The sequence below is a fragment of the Haemorhous mexicanus genome, chromosome 5 (genome assembly GCF_027477595.1).
Source record: "Haemorhous mexicanus isolate bHaeMex1 chromosome 5, bHaeMex1.pri, whole genome shotgun sequence".
Classification (NCBI taxonomy): Eukaryota; Metazoa; Chordata; class Aves; order Passeriformes; family Fringillidae; genus Haemorhous; species Haemorhous mexicanus.
Genome location: NC_082345.1, coordinates 31,218,689 through 31,242,393, shown reverse-complemented (window position 1 = coordinate 31,242,393; position 23,705 = coordinate 31,218,689). Strand labels below are relative to the sequence as shown.

The 23,705-nt window shown below is 42.7% G+C and overlaps 2 protein-coding genes across 5 annotated transcripts in view; one reads left to right on the top strand and one right to left on the bottom strand.

The window, feature by feature from the left end:
* Positions 1–16,246, top strand: part of ELK3 (ETS transcription factor ELK3) — a 35,845-nt gene extending 19,599 nt beyond the window's left edge. Inside the window, exons 3-5 of one of the 2 annotated variants that reach the window (XM_059846743.1) lie at positions 6,182–6,973; positions 11,894–12,016; positions 14,618–16,246. In XM_059846743.1, coding sequence (XP_059702726.1) covers positions 6,182–6,973; positions 11,894–12,016; positions 14,618–14,716 — 1,014 coding nt within the window. In that variant the 3' untranslated portion in view covers positions 14,717–16,246. The remainder of the gene's footprint in view (positions 1–6,181; positions 6,974–11,893; positions 12,017–14,617) is intronic. The other variant, XM_059846744.1, reaches the window with a different exon arrangement.
* A 3,956-nt stretch (positions 16,247–20,202) lies between these two features.
* Positions 20,203–23,705, bottom strand: part of CDK17 (cyclin dependent kinase 17) — a 91,099-nt gene continuing 87,596 nt past the window's right edge. For all 3 annotated transcript variants that reach the window (XM_059846740.1, XM_059846742.1, XM_059846741.1), the window contains one exon: positions 20,203–23,535. In XM_059846740.1, the coding sequence (XP_059702723.1) occupies positions 23,498–23,535 (38 nt within the window). In that variant the 3' untranslated portion in view covers positions 20,203–23,497. The remainder of the gene's footprint in view (positions 23,536–23,705) is intronic.

The window sequence follows — 23,705 nt, the reverse complement described above, 5'->3', positions numbered from 1 at the left end:
ACTGAACAAAAGTGACAAACACTGAGCTGCAGATGGGGGAGTGGCAGCAGGAAAGACGAGGCAGAACTCTGGACAAGACTTCACTTGCACTGTGGAATTACTGACAGGAATTTCTCTTCCTATAACCCCAATGATCGGGCAGCATGTGAGTTTGAGACAAGGGTCAGTGATTTTTTAGAAACTATGGTAGCACATGGCCTGGACCTTCATTTCTTGGACTGCCCTCTGCTCCTACTGCATACAGTTGACACTGAACTAATGTTTCATGGTCTATCTCTGAAATTATTCAGCATGGAGAAATAAAACCTGATTGCTGGATAAGTGGGGGTTTATGAGCTCTGTTTTTGCTTGGGGGGAACACTGGCTTGTTAAAATTCATCATCTGATTCATCTGAACTTAAAAGTAAATTAATTCCAGTTCTGGAGGAAAATAACACAATTAGGACAAGTTCCTTAGCCTGGCTTTGAAAGCAAGCATGACATGCTGTTGAGGCTGATGGCTACATTTATGTTAAATTCACATAAAAAGCACCCCAGGAAATGTAGAGTATGGCATGTCTTGATTGTAATTTGCTGCCATGATTGTAGTTGCTAAATGTTTGTAGATAATCTGAAGACTCCATTTCCTGTTTCATTTGTTCCCCAAATTCTTCCCCCCACCCTCTTATTTTATTTAATGTATTTCTCCTATTGCCTCAACAGAGCAGCAGCACAGATGACAGATAGCACTGAGGAAAGGCATCCTGCACTCTACCCACAGCTTGTGTCCATCATGTCACACACTTTTGCCAGTCAGAAATCTCTTGTAATGCTTTCAGGCAAGAAAATGCTTCAGCACTATTCCCACACAGAGCACTTCAGCTTGAAGTAAAATACCTATAAAAGTAGGGTTAATAAGTTTATTTTTTCCCCTCAGGTTACCCAGTTATTCTGTTTTCGTGGTAGCTGTAATGGCACATATCTTTTGGAAGTCACCAGGGGTTTCAAGATTACTAAAAGTCCCTATGAATATTTCACAATGACACCACAAGAGAGAAGCTAGTGATTTTTCCCATGAGGTTTTTTTTCTGAGAGAAGGAGGGTGAATCCAGGAAATTACATGCTGACACTGACATTAATAGGACGTAGAAGTTGTGGAATGTGGAAGTCAAGTCCTCAGAAGTTAGGAAATAAAAGAATCACAGTTCCCTGGATAACCCTAATGTTTGCATGAGTTATGCTGCATCTTTAATTACATATACTGTTGTGATGAGCAGCTATTCAACATTTTTGCATCTTCTCTGAACAGCATGTGGCCGGAGGCTTTACTCAGTGAGTGCCATTCAGTCTGTTTCAGTTTTAGTTTCAGTTAACAGCTGCCCACTTGTTTAGATGGCTTGGCAGTATGATTTATTAAAGTAATATGGGCTGCTTTGTGCTTATTGCAGGGCAGGGACAGGGCTTCTCAGGTGCTCTCAGGATTCAGAGGTGCCAATGCATTCACTCCCCTCTCATAACAAGTCAAACCCTGTAACCTGGTTACTAGTTTGTATTTTTAATGTCCCAGTGTGGGTGGAAGCATGAAAGAATTGTTTTGGGTGAGGGTCCCTTGCTTGGGTTCTTCCTGAACTTCAGGATATAAATGAGGATATACTTCAGGATAATGAAAAATATTATTTTACATTTGGGAAGGTCTTCTCATAAGGCATCTCAGGGGAAACAGAAACCTACATTGAAACAATAGCAGTGTGATTGTGTGGAGTACCAGCTGTACATTATGTAGTGGTGCAGGTCAGAGGTGTTACAAGGAAATACTTTAAGGGGCATTAGAAAGTACCTTTATAGAAAACTGGAAGGAGCTTCCTCCAAGAGTGATTTGTGGAAGTCAAGAAAGTTCTTGGCTGAAGTGGCATAGATGGTTATATAGTGCTATCCATATGGAAAGATGGGAGTGAAGGATTTGATACTCAGTAAGAGGTGATGGGTAGAGGAGAAAGCCCAAGAACACCTGCCTCTAAAAGACACATAAAATAGTTCATGTTTGATGTGAGAGGAAAGGGATGTCCAGTGACCTGCAGTATAGAGAGCAGAGAACCTGGTCATAGGTGCTAGCCAGAGAAGTAGCCTTTATCTTCCAGCTGGAGGTGAGTGAAGGAAGACTGAAATCCAGCTAAATGGGAGCCTTGATCTTCCAAAGGTCAGTACAGGGGCACAGTGTAGTAGCACCTGTGCCTGCATCAAAAATGTTACAGAATCTGGCTTCTACACCCACAGTGTACAAAGCATTACTGCATAACCTGTGATGCTAGCAGAATCTGCCTGCCTGCCCATGCTGATGCAGACACACTCCCATTTTTCAGAGCAGACCATCCTGCCACAGGTACCTCCTGCCAGCATGTGTACTTCAGACACTGGAGTGTGAGCAGCCCTCTGTCTGGGTAGGGCTCCCAGTAGCTGGAAGCAGCCTGGATAGAGTTCTGGGAGGGATTCATAACCTGTGTTCCTACACGTGTTTCACCCCTCAGTACTCTTAGAGCCAGGGAACTTGCAACACATCCAAGTGGGACTTGGGAGCAGCAGCTACAGCTCTGGTCTTCTTATCTGACCAGGGATGTTTAGTACCTACAGACAAGTTCATTCTGCTCTGTCATAAATTCTGAGATCTCGGGCATCCTGATTATAGGTCACTTCCTGGAAAGAGGGAAAAATGGTTTTCCTGCTCCTGAGATCCCTCATTAGTCTGAAGTTTGGCTAGGAAGTGAATCCCATGTCCCAGATCAGTCTCCCAAGTGGCTCCTGCAGCCAGCAAACTTGCCAGCTAACAGCTTTGGGCCAAGCCACTAAAATGCGTCAGTCACCCTGGTAGTATAGTTACACATTTGCTCTAAATGGCTCAAACAGGGAGCAGGAGTCAGAGCTGATAAAAATGAAACACAAACACATGATGGATTTCAGTGGTGCACATGCATAGTTGACACAACCCCTCCCCAATATAGCTGCAGGGAGAACCAGCTCAGCCAGCTGCTGTGTGGAGGACAGGGGCAGAGGAGAGCCATCCCTGCAGCTGGTGATTCTGCTTTTGGAAGGGCTCGCAAAGCGAGTTCCTGAAGTGCTGGGGTGTGAATGAGCCCGAGCTCCCTAGCACGGCTGATGTGCTGGAGCAGGCAGCAGGCACTGCAGCTTTCCAAGCACTTCTCCACGGGGTGGGCTGGGCACGTTTGCTGTAGTCACTGTTTTGTACTCTGGGGGCAGAGCAGGGGAAGTGTAAGGTGTTCAAGAAGCCAACAGAAGAGGGGCATTCCCTGCTGCCTCCCTCTCTCTGAGAGTCAGAGAGTGCTGTCTGTTGATAAGATTTTTTTTTTTTTTAAGCTGTAGGACTGGAGCCCCTGCTCTTGTCCCAGTTGCTCATTTCTTCTCTGCAGCAGCTGCATGGACCCAGCAGTCCTACCCTGGCTCCCTGCAGCCCTGGCCAGCAGCCACTAGCACTCATTGCAAGCCTGTTCATGAGGGAATTTACATAGAAAATTCAAACAACAATAAAATAGGGCTAAATGTTCACGTACACTTACTGTCCTGCTACCAAGCAAGTGGTCTAGTCTTCCTGCAGATGCAGGAAGGCACAATTCTTTGCCCTTTCAAACTGCTTGTTGTGGTGCCTGTCACTGTCTTCTGTGGTTTGAACTGTCCTAGCTCAGAATGATTCTGACAGATCACTGAGGTGATGGTAAAAATATGCTGCTTTTTACCTTCAGTTGTTTGTCAAAAGAATATGGAAAAGTCAGTGCCTTTCCGAGGCACTTCATTAATTTGTGTCCTTATTTTCTCTTGCATGCCTGTGGAGATTTCCTCAGGCTACACATTTAAGAGAAGCCTGCAAATTGCTTGAGGGATCTGCCCTTGAATCTTTTCATCTCCAGCATCATTAAGTGGGCCTTTGCTGCAGGCTGACAGAGTTGGAGGAGCAGCACTGCAATGTTCTTAAAATATAACTGTATTTAATAATAACAAAGGAAGTATAAAATCACCAGTTCAGTTCCTTTTTATAGCAATGTTCCCCCGTTTCAAGCCTGCATCAGTGTAAAAGTACAATCCTTAAATACATTTAATCTTGTTCTGCTGGGAGTCACATTTTCCAAGGAGAATTTCAGTTGCTGAGCTTGATTTAACAATAATTCAAAGTTGCCAGGAGCAGAGGGGACGCATTATTTTAAATATAAATAAAAATAAAAAAAAAAAAATAAATAAATAAATAAATATAAAATAAAGAAACAAAAATCCAGTTGGGATGGGTTTTTTTTTTTTTTTTATATGTGAGTAGTTTGGAGATTTTGCTCTTTGGAATGAGAATGCAATATTGAGAGTGCAGAAAAAGTGCAATCATCCAATGCTGAACCTAATTAGCAATGAAAAAAAAATCTAGGCCAAGCCCAAAGCCATGGGAATTAAAGCTCATGCAGACTGAGATTCTGTGGGCTAACTGTTTGTCCTGAACCTCTGGAGGACAAAATAGACACTACAGCATCTGCCAGGTGGGCAGATGTGTGTACAATTCAGCATGGAAGAGGGCAGTTTGTGCCTTTAGTCTGAACTTGTGGAATTCAATTCTTCTCTTTGCTACAGATCCCTGTTATCATCTTGGGCAACAATATTCTCTATTTGTGCCACAGCTCCTGACCTGTGATGCAAAGCAGCATCCCAGGGTTCTCTGTAGGGTTAGTTTTGTATTCAAGAAGGTGCCTGAATGAAATGCCAGGACATTCAGACAGATGAATTACAGAGTGATTCAGTCTTTCAGCTGAAAGATAGAAAAGATTCTGATACTCAAGTGCATATTCTTCTTTCACAAAATGGTCCTTGCTTTCGTGGCTGAACAAGGTGTAGGCAGGTACAAGCACCCAGCACTACTTGTTGTCTATATATAGAGAAAAATGATGTCTCTTTTCCTTTTCCCTAATTTTCTGTTTCATTTTCAGTCAGCTTAACAAATGTTTCCACTATTGGTGTCAGAAGCTGCGGTAGAATGAAAAACCAATTAGATTTTTAGGAAATTTGTAAATATTTGCATTCCCATATGCACAGCAGAGCAGATGTCTGCAGAATACCAGCTGGAGGTGGAGCAGATGTGCTGGACTAAAGGGAAGCCTCTTGGAAAGGGTTTTTCAGAGGCAACTTAACAAACTCTCCACCAGGGGTTTCAAGAAAGAGAAATTAGAATGGAAATCTCAGGACATATTTCTTCATTTGCTCTGCAGCACTTGGCTTAGGGTGGTAAATGCTCCGGTCCCTAAGCCAGGCCTGTGCCTTTTGGAGGAGCTCACATATCCTTGGGAATTGTGTTAGAGCAGGCAGCCAACCTGGGTTTGCAGGGGGAGCACTAGGACTAGAAACAGGATGCTCATAAAAAGTCTCAAAAGGAATCAGCTCTTTACATAAAGGGGACACTTCAAGAAAAAAATAAACAGTTCTACAAACCTTTGAGAGGTTTGGGACTTTCTCAGTAATCAATTTCCATAGTCAGTTTAGACTGATGAAAACCTTCTGCCTGCCCCAGTGAGCATCCTGAGCCTAATGCCAGCCTGGAGATGGTGCAGAGGATATTGCAGGACACAAGTACTTTTCCAGCCCATGCAAGAGGTTGCATTTTTCACAGACACAAATGCATGATCACTGACAGAAAGACAGTCACTGTAACTGTAAGTTTAGCTCAATCCTTTCCTTATGTGGTAAGAAACAGAGGGTAAATAACTGAGGCCAAGAGGCTGAGGTGGTTTTGTTCCTTGCAGACATTGTGAGAGTATTTCACCCTCAGGTGTTGGTGTCAGTTTTAGGTGACATGAAAGGAGTTTGGATTTTTTGTGGAACGCAAGTGGTGGCATGACTCGAATCCACAAGGCAGCAGAATTGCTTTTACTGGAAAGAAAATATTCCCAAGCTGCTTCAGAGGAAGCAGAAGTCAAATTGGCCACCAATAGGTCTTTGTCACAAAGTGATGGTGGTTTTGTTGGAAACCATGAGGAGCCAGGGGTGGACTCCCTGGCTGAGCAGAGAGAGGTATTGGAATAAGCCAAGGGTGATCAGCATTTAGAGCCCCACAAAATGACCTGCATAGCTTTATGAGGGAGCAGTGCCCCCCGCCCTTGTGTGTGCAGTAGTGGGTGCCTCTGAAACGCTGATCTTTCTAGCACCTTCTTTGTATTTGCAGAACATCATCAAGAAAGTGATCGGACAAAAATTTGTATACAAGTTTGTCTCCTTTCCTGAGATTTTAAAAATGGATCCACATGCTGTGGAAATCAGCAGAGAGAGCCTTTTGCTGCAGGACAGCGACTGTAAGATGCCTTCAGAGGGCAGGGATCAGCACAAGCACAGCTTGTCAGCACTGAAAAGCACAAGCCGTAATGAATATATCCACTCTGGCCTGTACTCCTCTTTCACTATCAACTCTCTGCAAAACCAGCCAGACCCTTACAAGACCATCAAAACAGAAAAACTGGAGAAGTCAGAAGGAAACACACCAGTTGAAGAAGTCCGAACTGTTATCAGATTTGTGACAAACAAAACAGACAAACAAGTTACGAGGCCCATGGTGTCGTTGCCTTCTACTTCTGAAACAGCAGCTGCCTCTGCTTTCCTCAACTCTTCAGTATCAGCTAAAATATCTTCCTTAATGCTACCCAACAGTGCCAGCATTTCATCTCCATCATCATCCTCCTCCAGGTCACCATCTCTGTCTCCCGCCTCACCCCTCCCTACAGAACACAAGAGCTTCTTCCTTGACTCCAGTTGCCACGACTCAGATTCCCTTGAGCCTCTGAACCTCTCCTCAGGCTCCAAGGCCAAATCCCCATCTCTTCCCCCAAAGGCTAAAAAACCCAAAGGCTTGGAAATCTCTGCCCCACCTATGATTCTCTCCAGCACTGACATCGGTTCCATCGCCCTAAACAGCCCCGCGCTTCCTTCGGGATCCCTGACTCCAGCTTTCTTCACTGCACAGGTAAGACCTGCCTGTCTCCAGGCATTCCCTCCATGTGGCCAACAGTGTTAGTTCTGTGGGTCTGTCACCATTGAATGGGAGAAAACCCCAACATACAGGAAAGAGGGAAACACAGCAGTGCTCTGAACAAGGAGGGGAAGTAGGTTTCTCCTGGGGTTTGTTCCTAATTGAGTGTGGGAAAAGCCATCACAGTTGACAGACTGCCTGAAAGAATAAGGAAATGGGCAGCCATTAGTGAATTGTGTATCAGTTCAAACCAGCCTCCAGATCTACAAAACAAACAGGAAAAAGCCAAGAAGAAAACCACAGGGGTTTTGTAGGTCACAACCTGAGCACATGGGATACTTGGTTAGATTTCTCTACTAGATGTTGCAATCCATTCAAACAGTGTGACCTTTTTGTTAATTTCCAAACACAGAGCAAATTAAGTGGTTTCTAAGACAGGCTCTGAAATCAGTTTAAATTTCTAAAGTTGTACAAATTCACAGAGTACTTGCTAGAGCTTCCCTTCAGCACAGAAATACTGAACAACCAGAAGGATATTTATTCTTTTTAGTAACATATTTGTGGTAATGTCAACAGCGAGTTCTCATTTTCAAGCTAGTCTATGAAAAAAAGCCCAGGAGTTCAGAGCAGAAGGGTAAAATCATATAGATATGACTCTATGTTCATTGGTGAGTTTTGTCTTACAATACCACCTCAAAATTAGACCAAAAATAATCCAAGAATAAAATTATCCCAACGTGGAATATCCCGTAAGATCCCCAGCCCTGAAGCAGCAGTTGATGCAAATACAAGCATTGAATGCAGCAAACTAGACAATAAATAAATGAGGACCAAGGTATGTTACAAACCCTCACTCACTTCAGACTGCCTAGAAGACCCATGGTATCCAGAATCCCACCACCTCTTCCCTGTTTGAAGGTGTTGGAGGTGTTTGATGTGGGCAGCATTGTGTGCCTGCACGGCACAAGGGCCTGGCAGAAGGGAGTGTTGGCAAGTGCTCTCAGCCAGCACAGCACTTGCTCTCCTGGGCTTGTCAGCTGGCTGCAGAGTGAGTTTGTGCAGCTCAGGCCCACCTGTAAGCCACCAAGATACAAAGCTGTGTCACCAAAAAGAGCAGTTTGTGAGCTGACACCTGCCATTTTTGACATCATAAAGCCTTTAAGTGAAGTTATGTTTGGCAGGAAGAACAAAAGTGTGACAAACCAAAACTGAGATGCATTGACAAACTTATAACCTCTAACTGTGGTATATCCACAGTATTTTTTCATAGGGAGCAGATCTGACAACATCAGATGCCAACCATACACAATGACAGTGTGAGTTATTTCAAACCCATTTTTATCTGTTGCTGTCCCCAAACCACAGGATGAACAGAGATTTGTTTCCTGGTTTTGTAATTATTTCTTTGAATATTTAACTTTCCCATGCACCTGTGAACTGGTGCACTTACTGCCCTGAAAGATGTAGAAGGGAATTATCTTGAGGATTGTGGCACTGCTTTAGCAGGAGGGATAGCTAAGGCTGGGATGAGTGTTACCCAACTTAAAGCCATCACAAATCTTTTTTACAGGTAGTCCTATCATAGAAGAGGCATATGGCATCTGTGTAGGGTAGTTCCCTGGTCCAATTATTTAAACTTTTGGCTAAACAGCAACATAGCTTTTATCCTCTCTTTTAGCCTTCTTTTTCTAGTGTGGATAAGAAGCACCCTGCATCCTAAACACTCGTCCTAGTGAATATAAAATGAAAACTACATAGCAGCTGTATTCAGATAACTGTAATATCACAATACAGAATAGCTAAAATCATAACTTAGACAGGAAATTTGCTGTTCATCCCATTATCCAAGGAAGAACATGCATCATATCTCAAACATTCCCAGATTTATCAGATCCCAGTGTGAAACACCTGCTGCCAGGGGCAGGTGCAGAACAGGATGTGTGCTCCAGGAGTGATGTATGTTCTGAGGAGGTCCTGCTGCCTGAGAGGATATTTCAAATGGCTTTCCACTGTACCTGCTGGTCATGAGGAATACCTTCAGGTGGAATGCTGTGAAAGGGCACATGATACACGCAATCAATATTAGAACAGAAATGTATGTGTGACAGCACTTGCCTGCTTTCTAACAGCTATAAGTGACAAGACTGTACTTACACACATTGTCACAGAAGTCAGGAGCCATGAGCATCATTGCTGAACATAATCCTCTCTGTGCAATGAATGATTTCTATTTAAACTGTTCCTGTGCTTAGATTACAATGATGTTTCACAAGTAGGAACTTCCCAGTGGGTTCCACATCTAATACCAGATGCATGGCTGCATGTGGGCAGAAAATGAAGTGTCACATCAATTTCTGCATATAATTTAGGGATAGGATGTCCTGTGGTGTTGCTTACACTTAGATTTCCTCTGGTGGTTTTGATACTTGGCTGATGGCAATACTGAGAACAAGTCTGGGCTGACCTGTGCTCTTTTTGCATTAAATATTAAACAGATTTGGAGGCTTCATTTGGCTGGCTCTTGGTTCTGGCAGAACTTGCAGACATTAGTACTCTGCTCATCAAAGGATATGAGCTTTTGCTTAGCACTGTTTTAGGCATGTTAGTATGCTTTCAGAGATGAATAGAGGGCAACTCAGTTTTTCAGGTCTCTCTGAAGACTTGCTTTGGCTGCATCTAGGTAGGAAAAAACATCTCCAAGTCTTCCTCACTATTTTCAGAATACGCCCTCAATAACTGCACTAGTTCTGGATATCTGCAGCTTCTTAGAGGAAAAATAAAGAATGGAGGCTAACCACGAGAGTTCTTGGTACAGTTGCCACAGTACTGTGTCCTTGGTTGAATGTTGTTGGGTCTAGCTACTTATATCTTTGGTTTTAAGGTTAGTAGGCTCTTCTGTAAGTAGATCTGAGTATTTATCCTGACCTAATTCAGTGTGTTGGCAGTCTCATAAATCTCCACCAGTAGCCGCCTGCCAGTGGAGCATCAGCTTGAAATGTGGCACAGGAAAGGGGCTCTTGCTGGTGCTGCTGATTTCCTTCCCCATGAAACCACCATGCTCCCAGCAAGAGAGTGTTTGTAAAGGACTCTGGACAAATGCCTGCTTGTCAAGTGGTTTTTTGGGTTTTTTTTGACAAGAGCTGTCACTTGATGAGATCAAGACTGATGTTATCTCCTTGCCAGTCCTCCACCCACTCTTTGTCCCTTTTGTTGGCATGCAGATACATCCCAACCCTGAGTGGTACTCCTGTGACCTGCTGATTTACTGCATCAACACCTATTGCTTTCCCAGTGATAGCACTGGGATTTATTACTCCTGGGACAAACATGGTTTCTTCCATGGGGTTTGGTGGTTTTGATCCACCTTCTTCAGCACAAAGAAGGTGTCAGGGTCCTTTCCCTGCACATTTCCCCACAAACCCCACCCACTTAATCTGAAATTCCTCAGCAAAACCATTCAAGAGCAGCCAAGGTCTTTGTATTAAACAGCCTTTCAGAATCACCAGGATAACTTTAATGTTTGCTGCTCCTTGTCTTTCCCATCTGTTCTGCTGGTGCCAAAGGAACTGTCTGACCTTGCTGTGAACTGCAGTGCGATCCTGTCACAGCAGGTCTGTGTTCCCATGTGCCTGCCCCGAGCCCAGACACCGCAGCCGATGCCTCGGGCACCGCTTGGCAGGTGAATCTGACGCTCCCAATGCAGTGAGCTGTGGCAGTGCCAGTGAGCCTGCTGTCTGCAGGGTCTGGCACAGAGCAGGTGTGATGGCCCTGGGGTCAGCAGCTGCTGAGGGACACCCCCGGCTGCAATGGCCCTGCATGGGAGTTTGTATTTCTGGCCTGGTGGGAGCACCAGAACACATGACCTGCTGGTTATTACAGGGAGCTACAGGTACTCTGTCTTCTCTTTACGTATTTTAAACCCTGGACAAAAGGATGCCCCAGTTCAGCAGAGACAGTTGTTCGACACAGCAAAGCACATGCTTGCTTGCTAAGTGTGTTCTCAAATTCCATTAAGTGCTTTGCTAAATAGGACTGATTTTGATAATTGGCATCAAGATTACTGGTGAGATTAATTCATTATGCCAAATACTTTTTTCAAAACTGTCACATGTTCTTTTTTTTTGGCATGATAAAAGTTATCCTGGATACAGAATAATTCACATAATTCTTCATTTCAATGAAGATTTGCATGTGCTCTAACTCTACCTCCCCTCTAAGTGTGCTTTTATGAATGCTGAGCGCAATCCCAGCAATTCTTGTGCACTGTGGCACTGGAAGGAGGCACCTCTGAGTTGGGAAAAGCCTTGGATTCTAATTCTTGCCATTTTGATTATTTTCAAACAATTAGCTGTGCTCTCTGCTGTCCCCTTGGGCACCCGGCCCATACACCTGTCTCTCCCTGCTCAGCCCATGCATTGCCAGCTTCTTGAACCCTTTTCCCTTACAGAGAGGTGCCATCAGGGGAGTAAACGTCACAGGCCAGCAGTGACCCTTTCAGCTCCACACACAATTGTAGTAATGCCTCAAAAGCTGCAGCCAGGTCAAGGAACTGCTGCCCTTCAAAAGGTTCTACTGTTTCTGAAGGAGACTAGGTGGTGTTGGCAGGCACTGGGGCACACGTGGTGTTATTCTGTATGTTACACAGCTGCATGAGCATGGTTCAAATAATCAATAACCGTGCATCTCGTTAAGCAAACAGGAATGAAATCAATTTGCATATGAAGGAATATGAAATGTGCAGGTATCCAGAGACAGGATGCAGAGCTGGATGGGCAGCTGCTGCTGACCATGCTGTGTATCTGAATTCACTGGAAAATAGAGCCAGTGGATGCTGTCTAAGGCTTTAGGGGCGGTGAGTGCTGCATGGAGCTGTAACTCTGAGCTGTGCATCATGGTGTGTTTTTTGTCTTGCAGACCCCCAATGGATTATTGCTGACCCCCAGCCCGCTGCTGTCCAGCATTCATTTCTGGAGCAGCCTCAGTCCTGTTGCTCCTCTGAGTCCTGCCAGGCTGCAGGGACCAAACACTCTGTTCCAGGTAGGTCTTCCCAGTGCACAGGTTTCATTGCTAAATGCACACATATGGAAGAGACATTGTGGGAACATCTCTTCACATCAGTCTGGAGCTTTTCAAACAGATCAAGAAAATACAGGCATTAACAAGCACTTCTAAAGAGAGGCCTACTTACCTGTACCCTCTTCCAATCCTTGGCAGCACAGTCAGAACCTACAGGGCAGTGTCTGCTGCAGAAGGCACACATACATTGTGTGAAGGAAATGCTGGACCCTGGAGAGAGCAGGTAACAGAGCTCAGAGCTGCAGGAACAGAGTGCAGACCAGTCAGTGACCTGCCAGGAGAGGGCTGGAACACGGACTCTGGGAAAAACAAGACAGTTTGGGTCTCACCCAGTGAAGTGGGTGTAGGTTTATCATTTTGTCCTAATAAGCTACTTCTCACTCAGAAATAGACTCTCTGAACCCAAAGGCTCCATTTCCAGTTCTGCTGCCAATTATCCATGTGTCCTCAACCAAGGACACACCTCTGAGCATGACCTCGCCATATGTAACAGCAGAAAGGCAGCATTGTGCCCACTCTCTCCTGAGTATTGGCAGAGTAAAATTCTCAAAGTTTTATAGAGATGTGGTAAATACAAAAGTTACTAAATAACCCATGATGGCCACAGCACTCAGCTGCAGCATTTGCTTGAGGCTCAGGAAGAAGACAGTGGGCTTGGTATTTGCAGGTCCAGCAGTGGCTGCTGCAGTACAGCTGATTCATTAGGTCACAGAAGAATTATGTTCATCTGCTGATTGGCAAGGAACCCAGTGGCCATCTGTACAGCTAAAGGTGTAAGGACATCCCTGGAATGAACACCCCAATGGCTGTGGAGGGCCAGCACTAACACAGGAGTAGGCTACTGCTAGACAGGGACCCTGTATTAGTCTCTGAACCCTCAGGAAGGCCGAGTGCCCAAATCCAGGGCTGGGCTTCAGCTCAAGTAGCTGCTCAGGTACTGGGATAGTCAGTCTATCTACCTCCAGCTGCACATGGAGCTCAGGGCTCCTTATTTCTGTTTCCAATAAACTCATTATTCCCTACGGGACCTTAGTTTTGCACACATGGTTAGAAACAGCCAGACATCTCACCTGAGAAGTGCCTGGGCCGAGACCTGGAATGAGCTTGTACAGACATGTTGGCCATTCCCTGGGGGAACTGAAAGTGAGGAGTGGCCTTGGCTTTCCCTGCTGAGAGACCCAAAGGGCCTTATACATGATGTTTGATTCAAGCAAAGGCCATGATGACAAGTTGTAGAGCACAAAGCCTTATTTTAACAGCAAATAGGAAGCTAAAACCACAGCTGAATTCCGGCCAAGCCCACCTAGAACTGATGGGTCAGCCAGTGTAGGCACCAGGGTAAAGCTCTCCTCAGGCTGCCTCACAGGCCAGCCCACGCTCCATGCACACCCAGGAGAGAGCTTGTAATCAGTTCCTGCATTTTAATGAATCTTGGCAGAAGTAATGGAAGCATTTCCTGAGGTTTGGTGTGGTTATAGCAGAGGCATCAGCCAGTTTGGGCCACACCAGGAGCATGGTGCCCTGCAGCACCGCGCTGCTCGGCCCGGCTTTATGTGGAGTGGTGGAACTCAGGTATCACCAGCCACCATCTGAGTGGAAGAGGAAACTTGTTAGGAGCACGTTATTATATGCACGTGGAGGGCGTGGTTACACCACAGTTGGCTGTCCAAGGACTGATCTGATAAGGAGTAAAAATACACCAGATGCTTGAGGTTGTTCAGCTCTGTCTTCCTCAAGCCAACAGAAACCCAGCACAGTTCATGGAGCTGGGCCTCGAGGCCAGATCAGTATCTGCCACTGGGATAATTCCTGCCTCATGCTGCAGCAAGTTTATTCCACCTACTTGCTTTACTTTTTGTCAGATCAGATGTTCAGAACTAGTCAATACCCACCCTGCAGGCAAGGTGCAGTCATGATGCCGTCATGAACTAGGAATAATATACGGCTTCTGTACTGGATAAGGTTTTGCACAGCACTTCTGAAGCAGCAGGTGACAATAAATGACTACAGGTTCTGCTTCACATGCTGAATGGTGTAGCTAGTTCGTAGTCTCTGAGTGAATACAAAAACTGTAATTACTTGAGAGTAATTTTCCCATAACTTAGATTCCCCAGTTGTACTTTTCTGCCCTAAAAGTAAATCTGAACTTTCACTTTTGCCAAACTCTTTCCTGCATAAAAGAAAGACAAAATTTTTCAGTGTACGCATTATTGTAATTAATAATGCGTACACTGAAAAAATACTTTTGGAAACAGAATGGATGGCAAAGATTGCTCTATAGTGTTCACTTTTCCAGGGTGATGATAAATGTTTTATGTGAACTTTTATATAAAAAATAGCCAATAACAGATTTTTATATCCTTGCACATTTACAAATTACTCAGTTTTTGTCCTCTATCTTGCATTCCTAATGGCTGATGCAGGCATTTGGTAGATGTCTCACTGTATAGACATCACAACTCTTGAAACCATCTAGAGCCAGTTGCTAATGCTGAGTCCATGTGCTTCTTGGGCTGAATGTTTTGAGATAAAGAGTAATTTTTACCTTTCGGCCTCTTACAGTTTCCAACTCTGCTAAATGGTCACATACCAGTGCCACTCCCCAGTCTGGACAGAGCCTCTTCACCTATACTGCTTTCTCCGAATGCTCAGAAATCCTGATGATGCCTCATCACACCAAGGATGTATTGGTGGATCTAACACTTCATTCCTATGGGTTAGTTTTTCCTGTGTCATGAGAAGGACATTGTGAAACCCTTCATTACTTTGGTTTGCACTTTTCATTACATGGATAATCTACTTTTATTATGTTAGCATTTTTCAACAGTGTTTATATATAAAAGTATATATAAATCTGTTATGCATTAAATGAATTATAATTTTTTTATATCATAGCTCTCAAGTGTTGAACACTTCTGTTGTTGATGAAGTACTTTTCTTAATGGATTGCAACAATGTATCTATTAGGGATGTGAAGCTTCTTTTTAATCCCCTTTTCTGCATATTATGCATTGTGCTTGTGTAAACTATAACCGGCTGTGCCTTCTTTTGCATAAAGTCATGTAAATGATTTATATATTTTCTAGTATTAAGATAAAAAGTTGAAAGAAAAAAAACTAGTATTGAACAGCCCTATGGTAGTATTTCAGTATTTTCTCCACAGATAGGCCATATGATGCAGTGTATTAATGTAACTTTGTATTAAGTGCTTTCAAATTGTATAAAAATAGCCTTATAATTTTCCTTTGCTGAAGTGGAAAACATAATCCTTGTTACAGCCAGGAGATGTAGTTCAGAGTAACAAAGCCACATTTACACATTTATGCCCAAGTTCTTCTGCCAAGTTGCAACAAGGAGGAGCTGGGCTGTGTATGTTCACGAGACGTTTCCAGCATTTGAGAGTACTTCCGTAGAAAAGGAGACATTGCTCAGAATTTATTTGGCCTATACTTCTTATCAACTGTCAACATCATGTCTGGAAAGAGTGCAGGTAATCTTTGTCCTCCCAAGGAATGAGGATCATTCCTGATAATTTCCAGGTGCTTTGTTCAGCTGTGCCAAGTGCCTTCTACTACTTCCCTGGAAAGACTATTGTAGCTACTCAAGCTCTGAAGGTCACATTCCCCCTTCCCCCAAAGCTGGAAAAGTTACAGGTCTGTAAATTGATGCCTGGTGCTTGCAAAGAGGCAGAGACTCTACATGTGGGATGTTTATGTATAAACAGCTGACTTCTGGATGAAAAAACAGCACTGTGTTACTATATACTTGCAACTTGAATTTACTGGGTATGTCCTCTACCTTGAGGGGATGCTTTAGTCATCTAAATGTCAGGTTAGGATTAGGCCAGACTCCCTGGCACCACAGACTCTAATCCTGGCAGGGCTGATGCAAATTTTCAGCTTCCTGATGTGGCTAAATTGGCTTGCATGCAGCTTTACTGTGTCGTTTTTTCAGATGAGACCTTAAAAGCCAACCCCAAATCCGATCCCTGTTTGTGACAGGTCATTCAAACCTCAACTTTGCTTTCTGGCCGAGCAGCTGGCCACGGTCTGTTCTTTTCAAAATGTATGCAGTGAGTTGTCTGCTGATTTTCTGCTTGGATGCATTTCAGTGATGATGTGTGTAGTTATTTGTAAAGTGCTTTTGGATCCTTCAACCTGAAAGGTGCTAAATAAACATTTTATTAATGCAGTTGTGATGTTGAAAAGCCATTTTTGGGGCAGAGGTGGTTGACAAAAGACAGCAGGAATTTTCCTCAGGCTCCTGGGTTGCACAACCAAAAACTACTCAACAGTTCCACTTGCAGTGATAAAAACCTGCTGTAGCCATGTAGGTACCAGCTGATAAAGAAGCAACTGAATGCCAGACACGAGGAGAACAAATGAAGCACTTGGGATGTCATTTGTTTGACTCAGCGTTTCAAGAGCTCAAGATGTGCCACTCCACGGAGTCAAAAAGAGAAGATGAACCTACGCAAAATTTATGAGTGAATGCAAATTTTATACAAAGTAAAATCAGAATAGGTTGGAACAAAGGGCAGTGTTTAACTGATGGGATTGACAAGGTTAGTGGAGATAAATCACAAGGGCTTGCAGACTGAACATTTCCAATGCATTCCTCCCAGGTACATGGAATATTTTTCAACAAGTTACAGAGAGGCAATTATTTCACACAGAGAGCTGACTCCTGCCTCATTTTTAAAAACCCATGAATATCTACTTACACCTATAAGGCATGAACAGCAGCACAGAGACTTGTCTTGTAGGTGCCACTGTAGCTGATGGGAGAACCTGACATGGAGACGGTGTTTCTCACTATGAGTTTAAAAAGATGAAAACGTACTAGCATGGAATATTACACTGCAAAAAAAAACAGCTGACCATGAGAGGAGAGTGTGTGTGACAGAGAAAAGATTCTTAGAAGTACCCAGATTCCCATGATTTTATTTCTTCCAAGGTTTTACTATTAATAAGGCAGATTTTTTTTCTTCTCAAAAGGCTCAATACACCCACAGTTTCCCTCCCACCCTCCAGCCCTTAAATGATTTTATACTTTTTTTAAAGATAGCAGAAAACAGAAATTCTGGGACAGATTCCTATTTGAAAAAATTACTGCAAAGGATCTGAGAGAATCCAATAAAACAATGGAAGACAGAAAGTGGGAAGAAGTGCTGTCTTCTCATCTTTGAGAGAATAAAAATAGCAAGAGAACGCATCTTCTGCTAGTTGTCTTTTCAGCTGAAAAAAATAGGCTGTCAAAAATTGCCCTCTAAATCAGTCAGTAACGTGGAACAAAAATTTTTGCTATTGGGAAGTATTTATATGAATAGAGTCCAGCCTCAAGTCTAACACTTATATGGAACACTTGACTGTTATGCCTTATGCTTTGAAGAAAATATTCTATTGGTAATCTACTGAATTTTATTAACAGGTGTCTTTTTAACTGTAGAGAAAAATCAAATAAATGTTTTTAAATAAATACTGTGGGAGTGTCAATATTTCTGTGGCAGGGAGAGCTCCACGCCACCAATCCCGGGGAACAAAATGGGAATTATTCTCTTTTCAGTATTCTTGGTAGTAACTGCAGTTTGATTATACTTGGGGGATTTATTACAAGATTTGCACTTTATTCATGCTTCAGCAATACACAAAAAGTTCCCAGTTACCATACAGGCTGAGTGCACAATTAGGGTACGTTTGGCTTACCTGCACCTTGTTTCTTCAGGAAAGCAAGTATCCTCCAGAAGGGCCACAGCTACAGGGCAGCTTTGCCAAGAGCTTGTGCACACCTTTGGCCCTGACACAGGTAAGCAGCTTGAGTTATAGGTGATAAACTATAGCAGAAGACCTGACACGCATTCATGATGTCAAGAAAGAATGATTTCTTTTGTCTGACTATAACTGGTTTAATCAGACAGGCTCCTGACCCATCTGGAAATACCTACGAAAGAAGTGAAGAACTGCCAGTAAGGTTTCTGTTTAAAGGGAAGGTGGTCCTTTCCAACAAGACTACAGGGTTAATTCTAACAGAAAAACACTCTGCATTAAAAGGCTGTGTGATCTCATGCCTATGGGAAACCTTTCAGAAGCCATCATGACAGCCAAATGAATTTAGAAAAGGCACAGTAAGCACAGGTAGTCTTTTATGTAAGGGCATTTCTATTCCCTTCTGATCTTCAGACTGTCTGTATATCCCGTAGGATAAACAAACACAGCCCTCAGATTTAAGCATAGCCCTCCAAAGTCGTCAGAAAACTACAACTTTTAAAATCCATTTTAGCCCCAAACTGTAACTGCTCTTATGAATTAATGTGTGAGTGCTCGGCACAGATGGAGTACAAACCTATTTCTTGAGGGCAAAGAGACTGACAGCACGAGTGAGAAGCAGTATGAATTTATTTAAATGAAAAAAGCAGAATGAACCTCAAGCAAGGACTCTGGAGCAATCAGCATCGTGGTCTGCCTTGGGTAGGGGCTGGTATTTGAAGAAAGTATCCTAGGAGAGAGGATTCTAGGATGTGCTGGAGTTCTTTTGTGAAAGATTCCCATCAGTTCACATTCACTCTGCAAGAAGTGCAAATGCATAAATGTAAACTTAATTATTCCTAGCATGGCTCCAGGCCAGCTACCCCCTCCTGCAAATCAAATAACAAGACAGCGAAGAAAGGAAAAAAGTCATTGAAAAAACAAGCTCAGGGTGTGAAAGAGGAGGGGCAGGTGACAGCACAGACGCTACCATGCAAGGCCTGGAGGGAGGTGCTCTGCAGGAGCATGTTGGAGAAGAGACAGGGAAGAGCATTTTCCCTGGTTAGCAATCCACAGCCATGGTAATTCCATCAGCAGAAAGATCCCACTGCAACAAATGAAGGAACTTCACAGCACTCTGGGGAAAAATATATTTCAAGGCAGAGCATCTGAGCCAAGTAAGACTCATATTTCATTAGGAGGACCATGAAAGTGATGTGCTCAGGCAGGCCTGCTTCTTGAGTGAGCTTGAAGGATGCAGCCAGCACAATAAATCAGGCAGTTCTTTACCACAGTAGCATGTGTGTATGTGTGCATTCACAGTTTAAGTTTGCTCTAAAGTCACAGAACTTAGAGTTAAGGGGTTTTAGAAAACATGCAAAAATAATGGGAAATTGTTCATGTTTTATGACATGAATTTTCTGACATCAATTGAGGTCAGAAATCATGAATTGATTCTGACATCAATTTTACTCAGTTACTTAGAGAGGGACTGCCCAGTAAAGTCACACACAAGAGATTAAAAAAAACAGTCTAAAATATATGAACTCTAATCCCAGTTCTGAAAACAGGCTCCCACTGTGGCCGAGAATGGGACTGTGATTTTTGTGCAGCTGAATTCCACAGATGAAAGAAGGTGCATTGTAGAAATTCCAGAGCCCATGTACCTGCTTGGCTTTTATACTTTTCAATTTTCACGATCATCCCACCTGTACAGTCAGAGCTTACTTACAGTGTTCCAACAGCTACATACTTCCTTTTATGCTTCATAATTGTACTTGTTACCTTGCCAGTCTCCTAAATTGGTATGACATGGGTACTGGTGACATACATGGATGTACACAAAGGTCAAATGAGAGCATTAAATCTTTAACAGCCCAATGTCTGAAAATATAAAAACCCCCAAACTGCATAAAGTAAGCATTCAAGTTCCTTCTCAAAATTAAGGCACTTCATGGAGATGTTACATCTGTTTTAAAGCCAAAATTTCTGAAAGTAAATAAGGTACTGAAATCTGCTAACAAGGTGCATGAATTGCTTCAGCTCTGCTCATCAGACAAAGTGGTCACGTCACAGACAAGGTAAGTTCTGATTTCTCTTCAGTATCATCATGTGCTGTAGCTCTGTATTTCCATACCCTGATTTGTTTGGATTTCTTTAAAGTCTGACCTTAATTCTGAGCATTTCCTGGGTTTATAATACTTAGCCTGCAGATATTTACAACATACCTTTCATATATTTTGTCCTCAATAACAGAATGTATTCTTAACCTTAATTCCATTTTAACATTGCAGAACAAAAACAATGTACCTTTATTACACTGAAAAACTCATGCACAAACAACAAGCAAGCAGCCCAAATAATGCTACCTTGCAGTTTTTCAAATGATTTGCAAATACAATGTTGATTCTTTAATAATTGTTTATTTTAACTTTTATTGCCCAATTCAGGGATACACTCTGGCTACTTAATGCTGTGGTAAAGCAGCACAAAAATAACACAGCCATGTTGAGAAGCATGTTCCACTAGAGCATTGCTGAGCTGTTGGTTTGCCCCTTCCATCTCCCACCCTGCCCTGTCAATCCCCATCCTCCACCCACCCTCTCTCCCCTTCAACTTTCACCTGCACGTGAATGCAACCACATCACCAGCATTGCCTCTGTCCTGGCTTCCAGCCCACCTGACTCTGACACACAACTACACCCACACCTTGCCAGCCCTACCTTGGGCTAAGTGGGACCCACCAGTTATCTCCTAAAAATAACGACCTAAAATCAGCCACGACATGCAGGCCATTTCTCATTAACTGATCACTCATCGTCAAGCAAAGGTGGTCACACCAAACACTGAAAGCCATCAATTTTTAGCGACTCTCTGCTTGGTTTCTGACACTCTTAAGGCCTTCTCCCAAAAAGGCCAACATTCCTACAGTTTTCGGGGACAGTGAAGCCAAGTCCGCAGTACCTGACTCTGCCAGACAGGAGGCAGAGCACAGAATTCCATAGAAAGAATGTCAGAGATGCCCAGCAACTTCAGACTTGCTGACTACTGCCCCAAACAGGCAACTGCCACAGAACTGTCTCTGCTGATGCAGGAATTTCAGTAACAATTTTAAAAAGCCCCAAACTGGCTTGACAACAGATGCCAAGTTTCTTAAATATGTTTTTTAAAGCTACCTCCTAATGAAGAACACAGATTCACTTGTAGGTCCTTAGAAAAAATTTCTTTATAAACAGACTGCTTTAGTTTTATGGAAGATCTTTTCATCTGTAACAAAAAAGCTGAATTCCTACTTAAAATGGAACATCCTTTTGTTAGCTGTGGCTGATCTCTTTCTAAGTCTATTAATGCACTTCATTTTACCAGGTAAACCTTTAAGTCCTTTACTCATTAGTGTCACATTATTACTTGTTCTTTTATGACCTATGAAGCATTACTGTTCTATAAATGCTAAATCCCACATTTATCCACAGTGAACATTTAGTCTACCTTCACTACTTCTTTAAAAATGATGTTTTTCTGACACTTCTTTCTTCAACACTGTCACACCTACAACATATTTCCTACAAAGTTCATCGGTATAAAATCTAGATCAGATCCATAGCAACTATAAAAATATATATAACAACTATTTCAGGACAAGGTTTTTCATCAGTGCCGACTGTGCCTCTGCCACACGCGCAGCGCTTGCACTGGGATCAGGGGAGCCCCGCGCGCCTCCGAGCCTCGCGTGACGCTCCCAGGCCGGGTGACACGCAGGTCTGGCTCACCAGCAGTGACACTGGGCCACGCTACTGAGAAGGTGCTGAGCAGCCTCAGCCACGGATGAGCCACGTCACTGCCACTGCCACTGCCTCTGCACTGAAGGAACTAAAGGAGCAGCCAAAGGTGACCCTGGGGGCTCCCACGACACACGGACCTCGCTAAACGCTGCCAACAATGCCCCAAGAACCGCAAGTTCACTTAGTCTGTATTTTTAACAACACAGGGCTTTTGTTATTATAAATTTCAAAACAAAACCAAAGAATTCCACATAATATTTATACTTTCAAAAGTACAATATTAATACAGGTCGGTCAGTTAGAAATAACAGCAGTTTGTTAGGTCTACAAGATTTAACGTAAAACCGGTTTACAAATGCTGAAAAGCAGTAGTGGTCCAATAGTCACCGTTACACATGAATTTCTCTCTTCCAGAAAATAAAATTAAAAAAAAAAAAATCCCAATTCAAATTTACTAGTATCAATGAAATATTAATAAAACACCCCCAAACATGCCACAATCACTATTCACAAATAAAGTTAAAATGAAATATACAAAAATTCACTTAATACTGTTAAATAACAATAAACTACAAGATTTCCTGAACAGAAATGGTAGGACCCCTGAACGTTTTACAGTGAATGTCAGGAAAAATTAAGTTACCTATGACTATTTTCATGATATACCAGCCAAAGATTTACATGACCATTTCAAAATATACCAATAAAGATTTACAGTCTCTTTAAGATGCACTAAACAAATAGGTTCATAAAGGTGAACACAAATGCTTAAAAATACTGTAACCATCACCAAGGGTGTACTTATGATACTCACTGAGATGCATAAGCATAGTAGTAATATGTTTACTATCTGTGGAAAACAGGTAACATCTAAGATCTGAAAAACTCTCTAAGTTCCCGTTGTAAAAACTCTGTAGCATAGTGAGTTCTTCTCAAGTACAAACTTGCATCTTTCCAGTTGATTTCAAGTGAATAACGCACAAATGGGAGAGGAACAAAGTGGGAAAAGTGTGACATTATTCCCATGTTTGTGTAATTAGTTGTCCCGTTCCTCTGTAATGAAAAGTAAGCCAGGGTCCAACATATATGAATTGTCCTTTTACTATTTGTATTTCTAAGTTAAAAACAAGGTAAAAAAGTTATTGTTTCTGCAGGCCCCATATGCACAACAATGTGCAAATATGTTATGCTGGAGTAAGCCTGACAAAACGTCCAGCCTCCATGCTCTAATTTATCAATCACTAACATAGGATCCGAGAGCAAATCAAAGGTACTTTTCACTTGTTTGAATCAACCTTCACACCGTGTGCTTTTCAAAAACATAATATGCATTATAATTTTTCAACTATTTCAACACATACTTCCAATGTTAAATAAGGAATTAAGTGCCAAGAACTTAGAGCATTAAAGATGGCTCACCTATAGCCAAGCAAAGCTATGTTTACATTCCAGGAAACACTGCAGTTTAAGAAATACAAAAAAACCCCGCAGCAGTAGAACATTTTATCAAGAGAAACAGATGCATTCACATATTATAAAGCCATTGCAACTTCTTCAGGCATGGAACTGTTGTGTTAACTATACAGACAGTAGTTATTTAGCAGCAATGATTCCGCAATAAATAATGCACTGTGTTTCTCAGTCCTGCACAAAAATTGCAGCTACAGTTACATCAACAGCTGTAACCTACTGGCTCTAGTGGCAGAGGAGACCTTAAAACCAACTGTACAAAAAATTGTCACACTGTGACAACAAATATAAAAACATAATTTGCAGGTTGGAAATAAAAAGACTCCACTGTTAAGAGGACAGTGTAGACAAACTGCGATTCCAAGTCCACCAACAGAAAGCACTGCCTTTGGATCCGAGTCCTTGATCGACACGATAGGCTTGGGCTTGACTCTGCACTGCCCCCTTTAGAAAAGCATGCTCTGCCTTCTGTTCTTCCCATGTCCTGCAACACAACACGGACCATGGTAAGAAACCGAAGCATTTGCACAATGGAGTATTAAGTTATTATCCAGATCTTCATCCTTCTTCAAGGCAACACCCCCTGTGCTTCAATTAGTATCAGCATCTTTCTTTTAACTGCACTCACTGCATTGGTTTTTCACTTTGCCACCT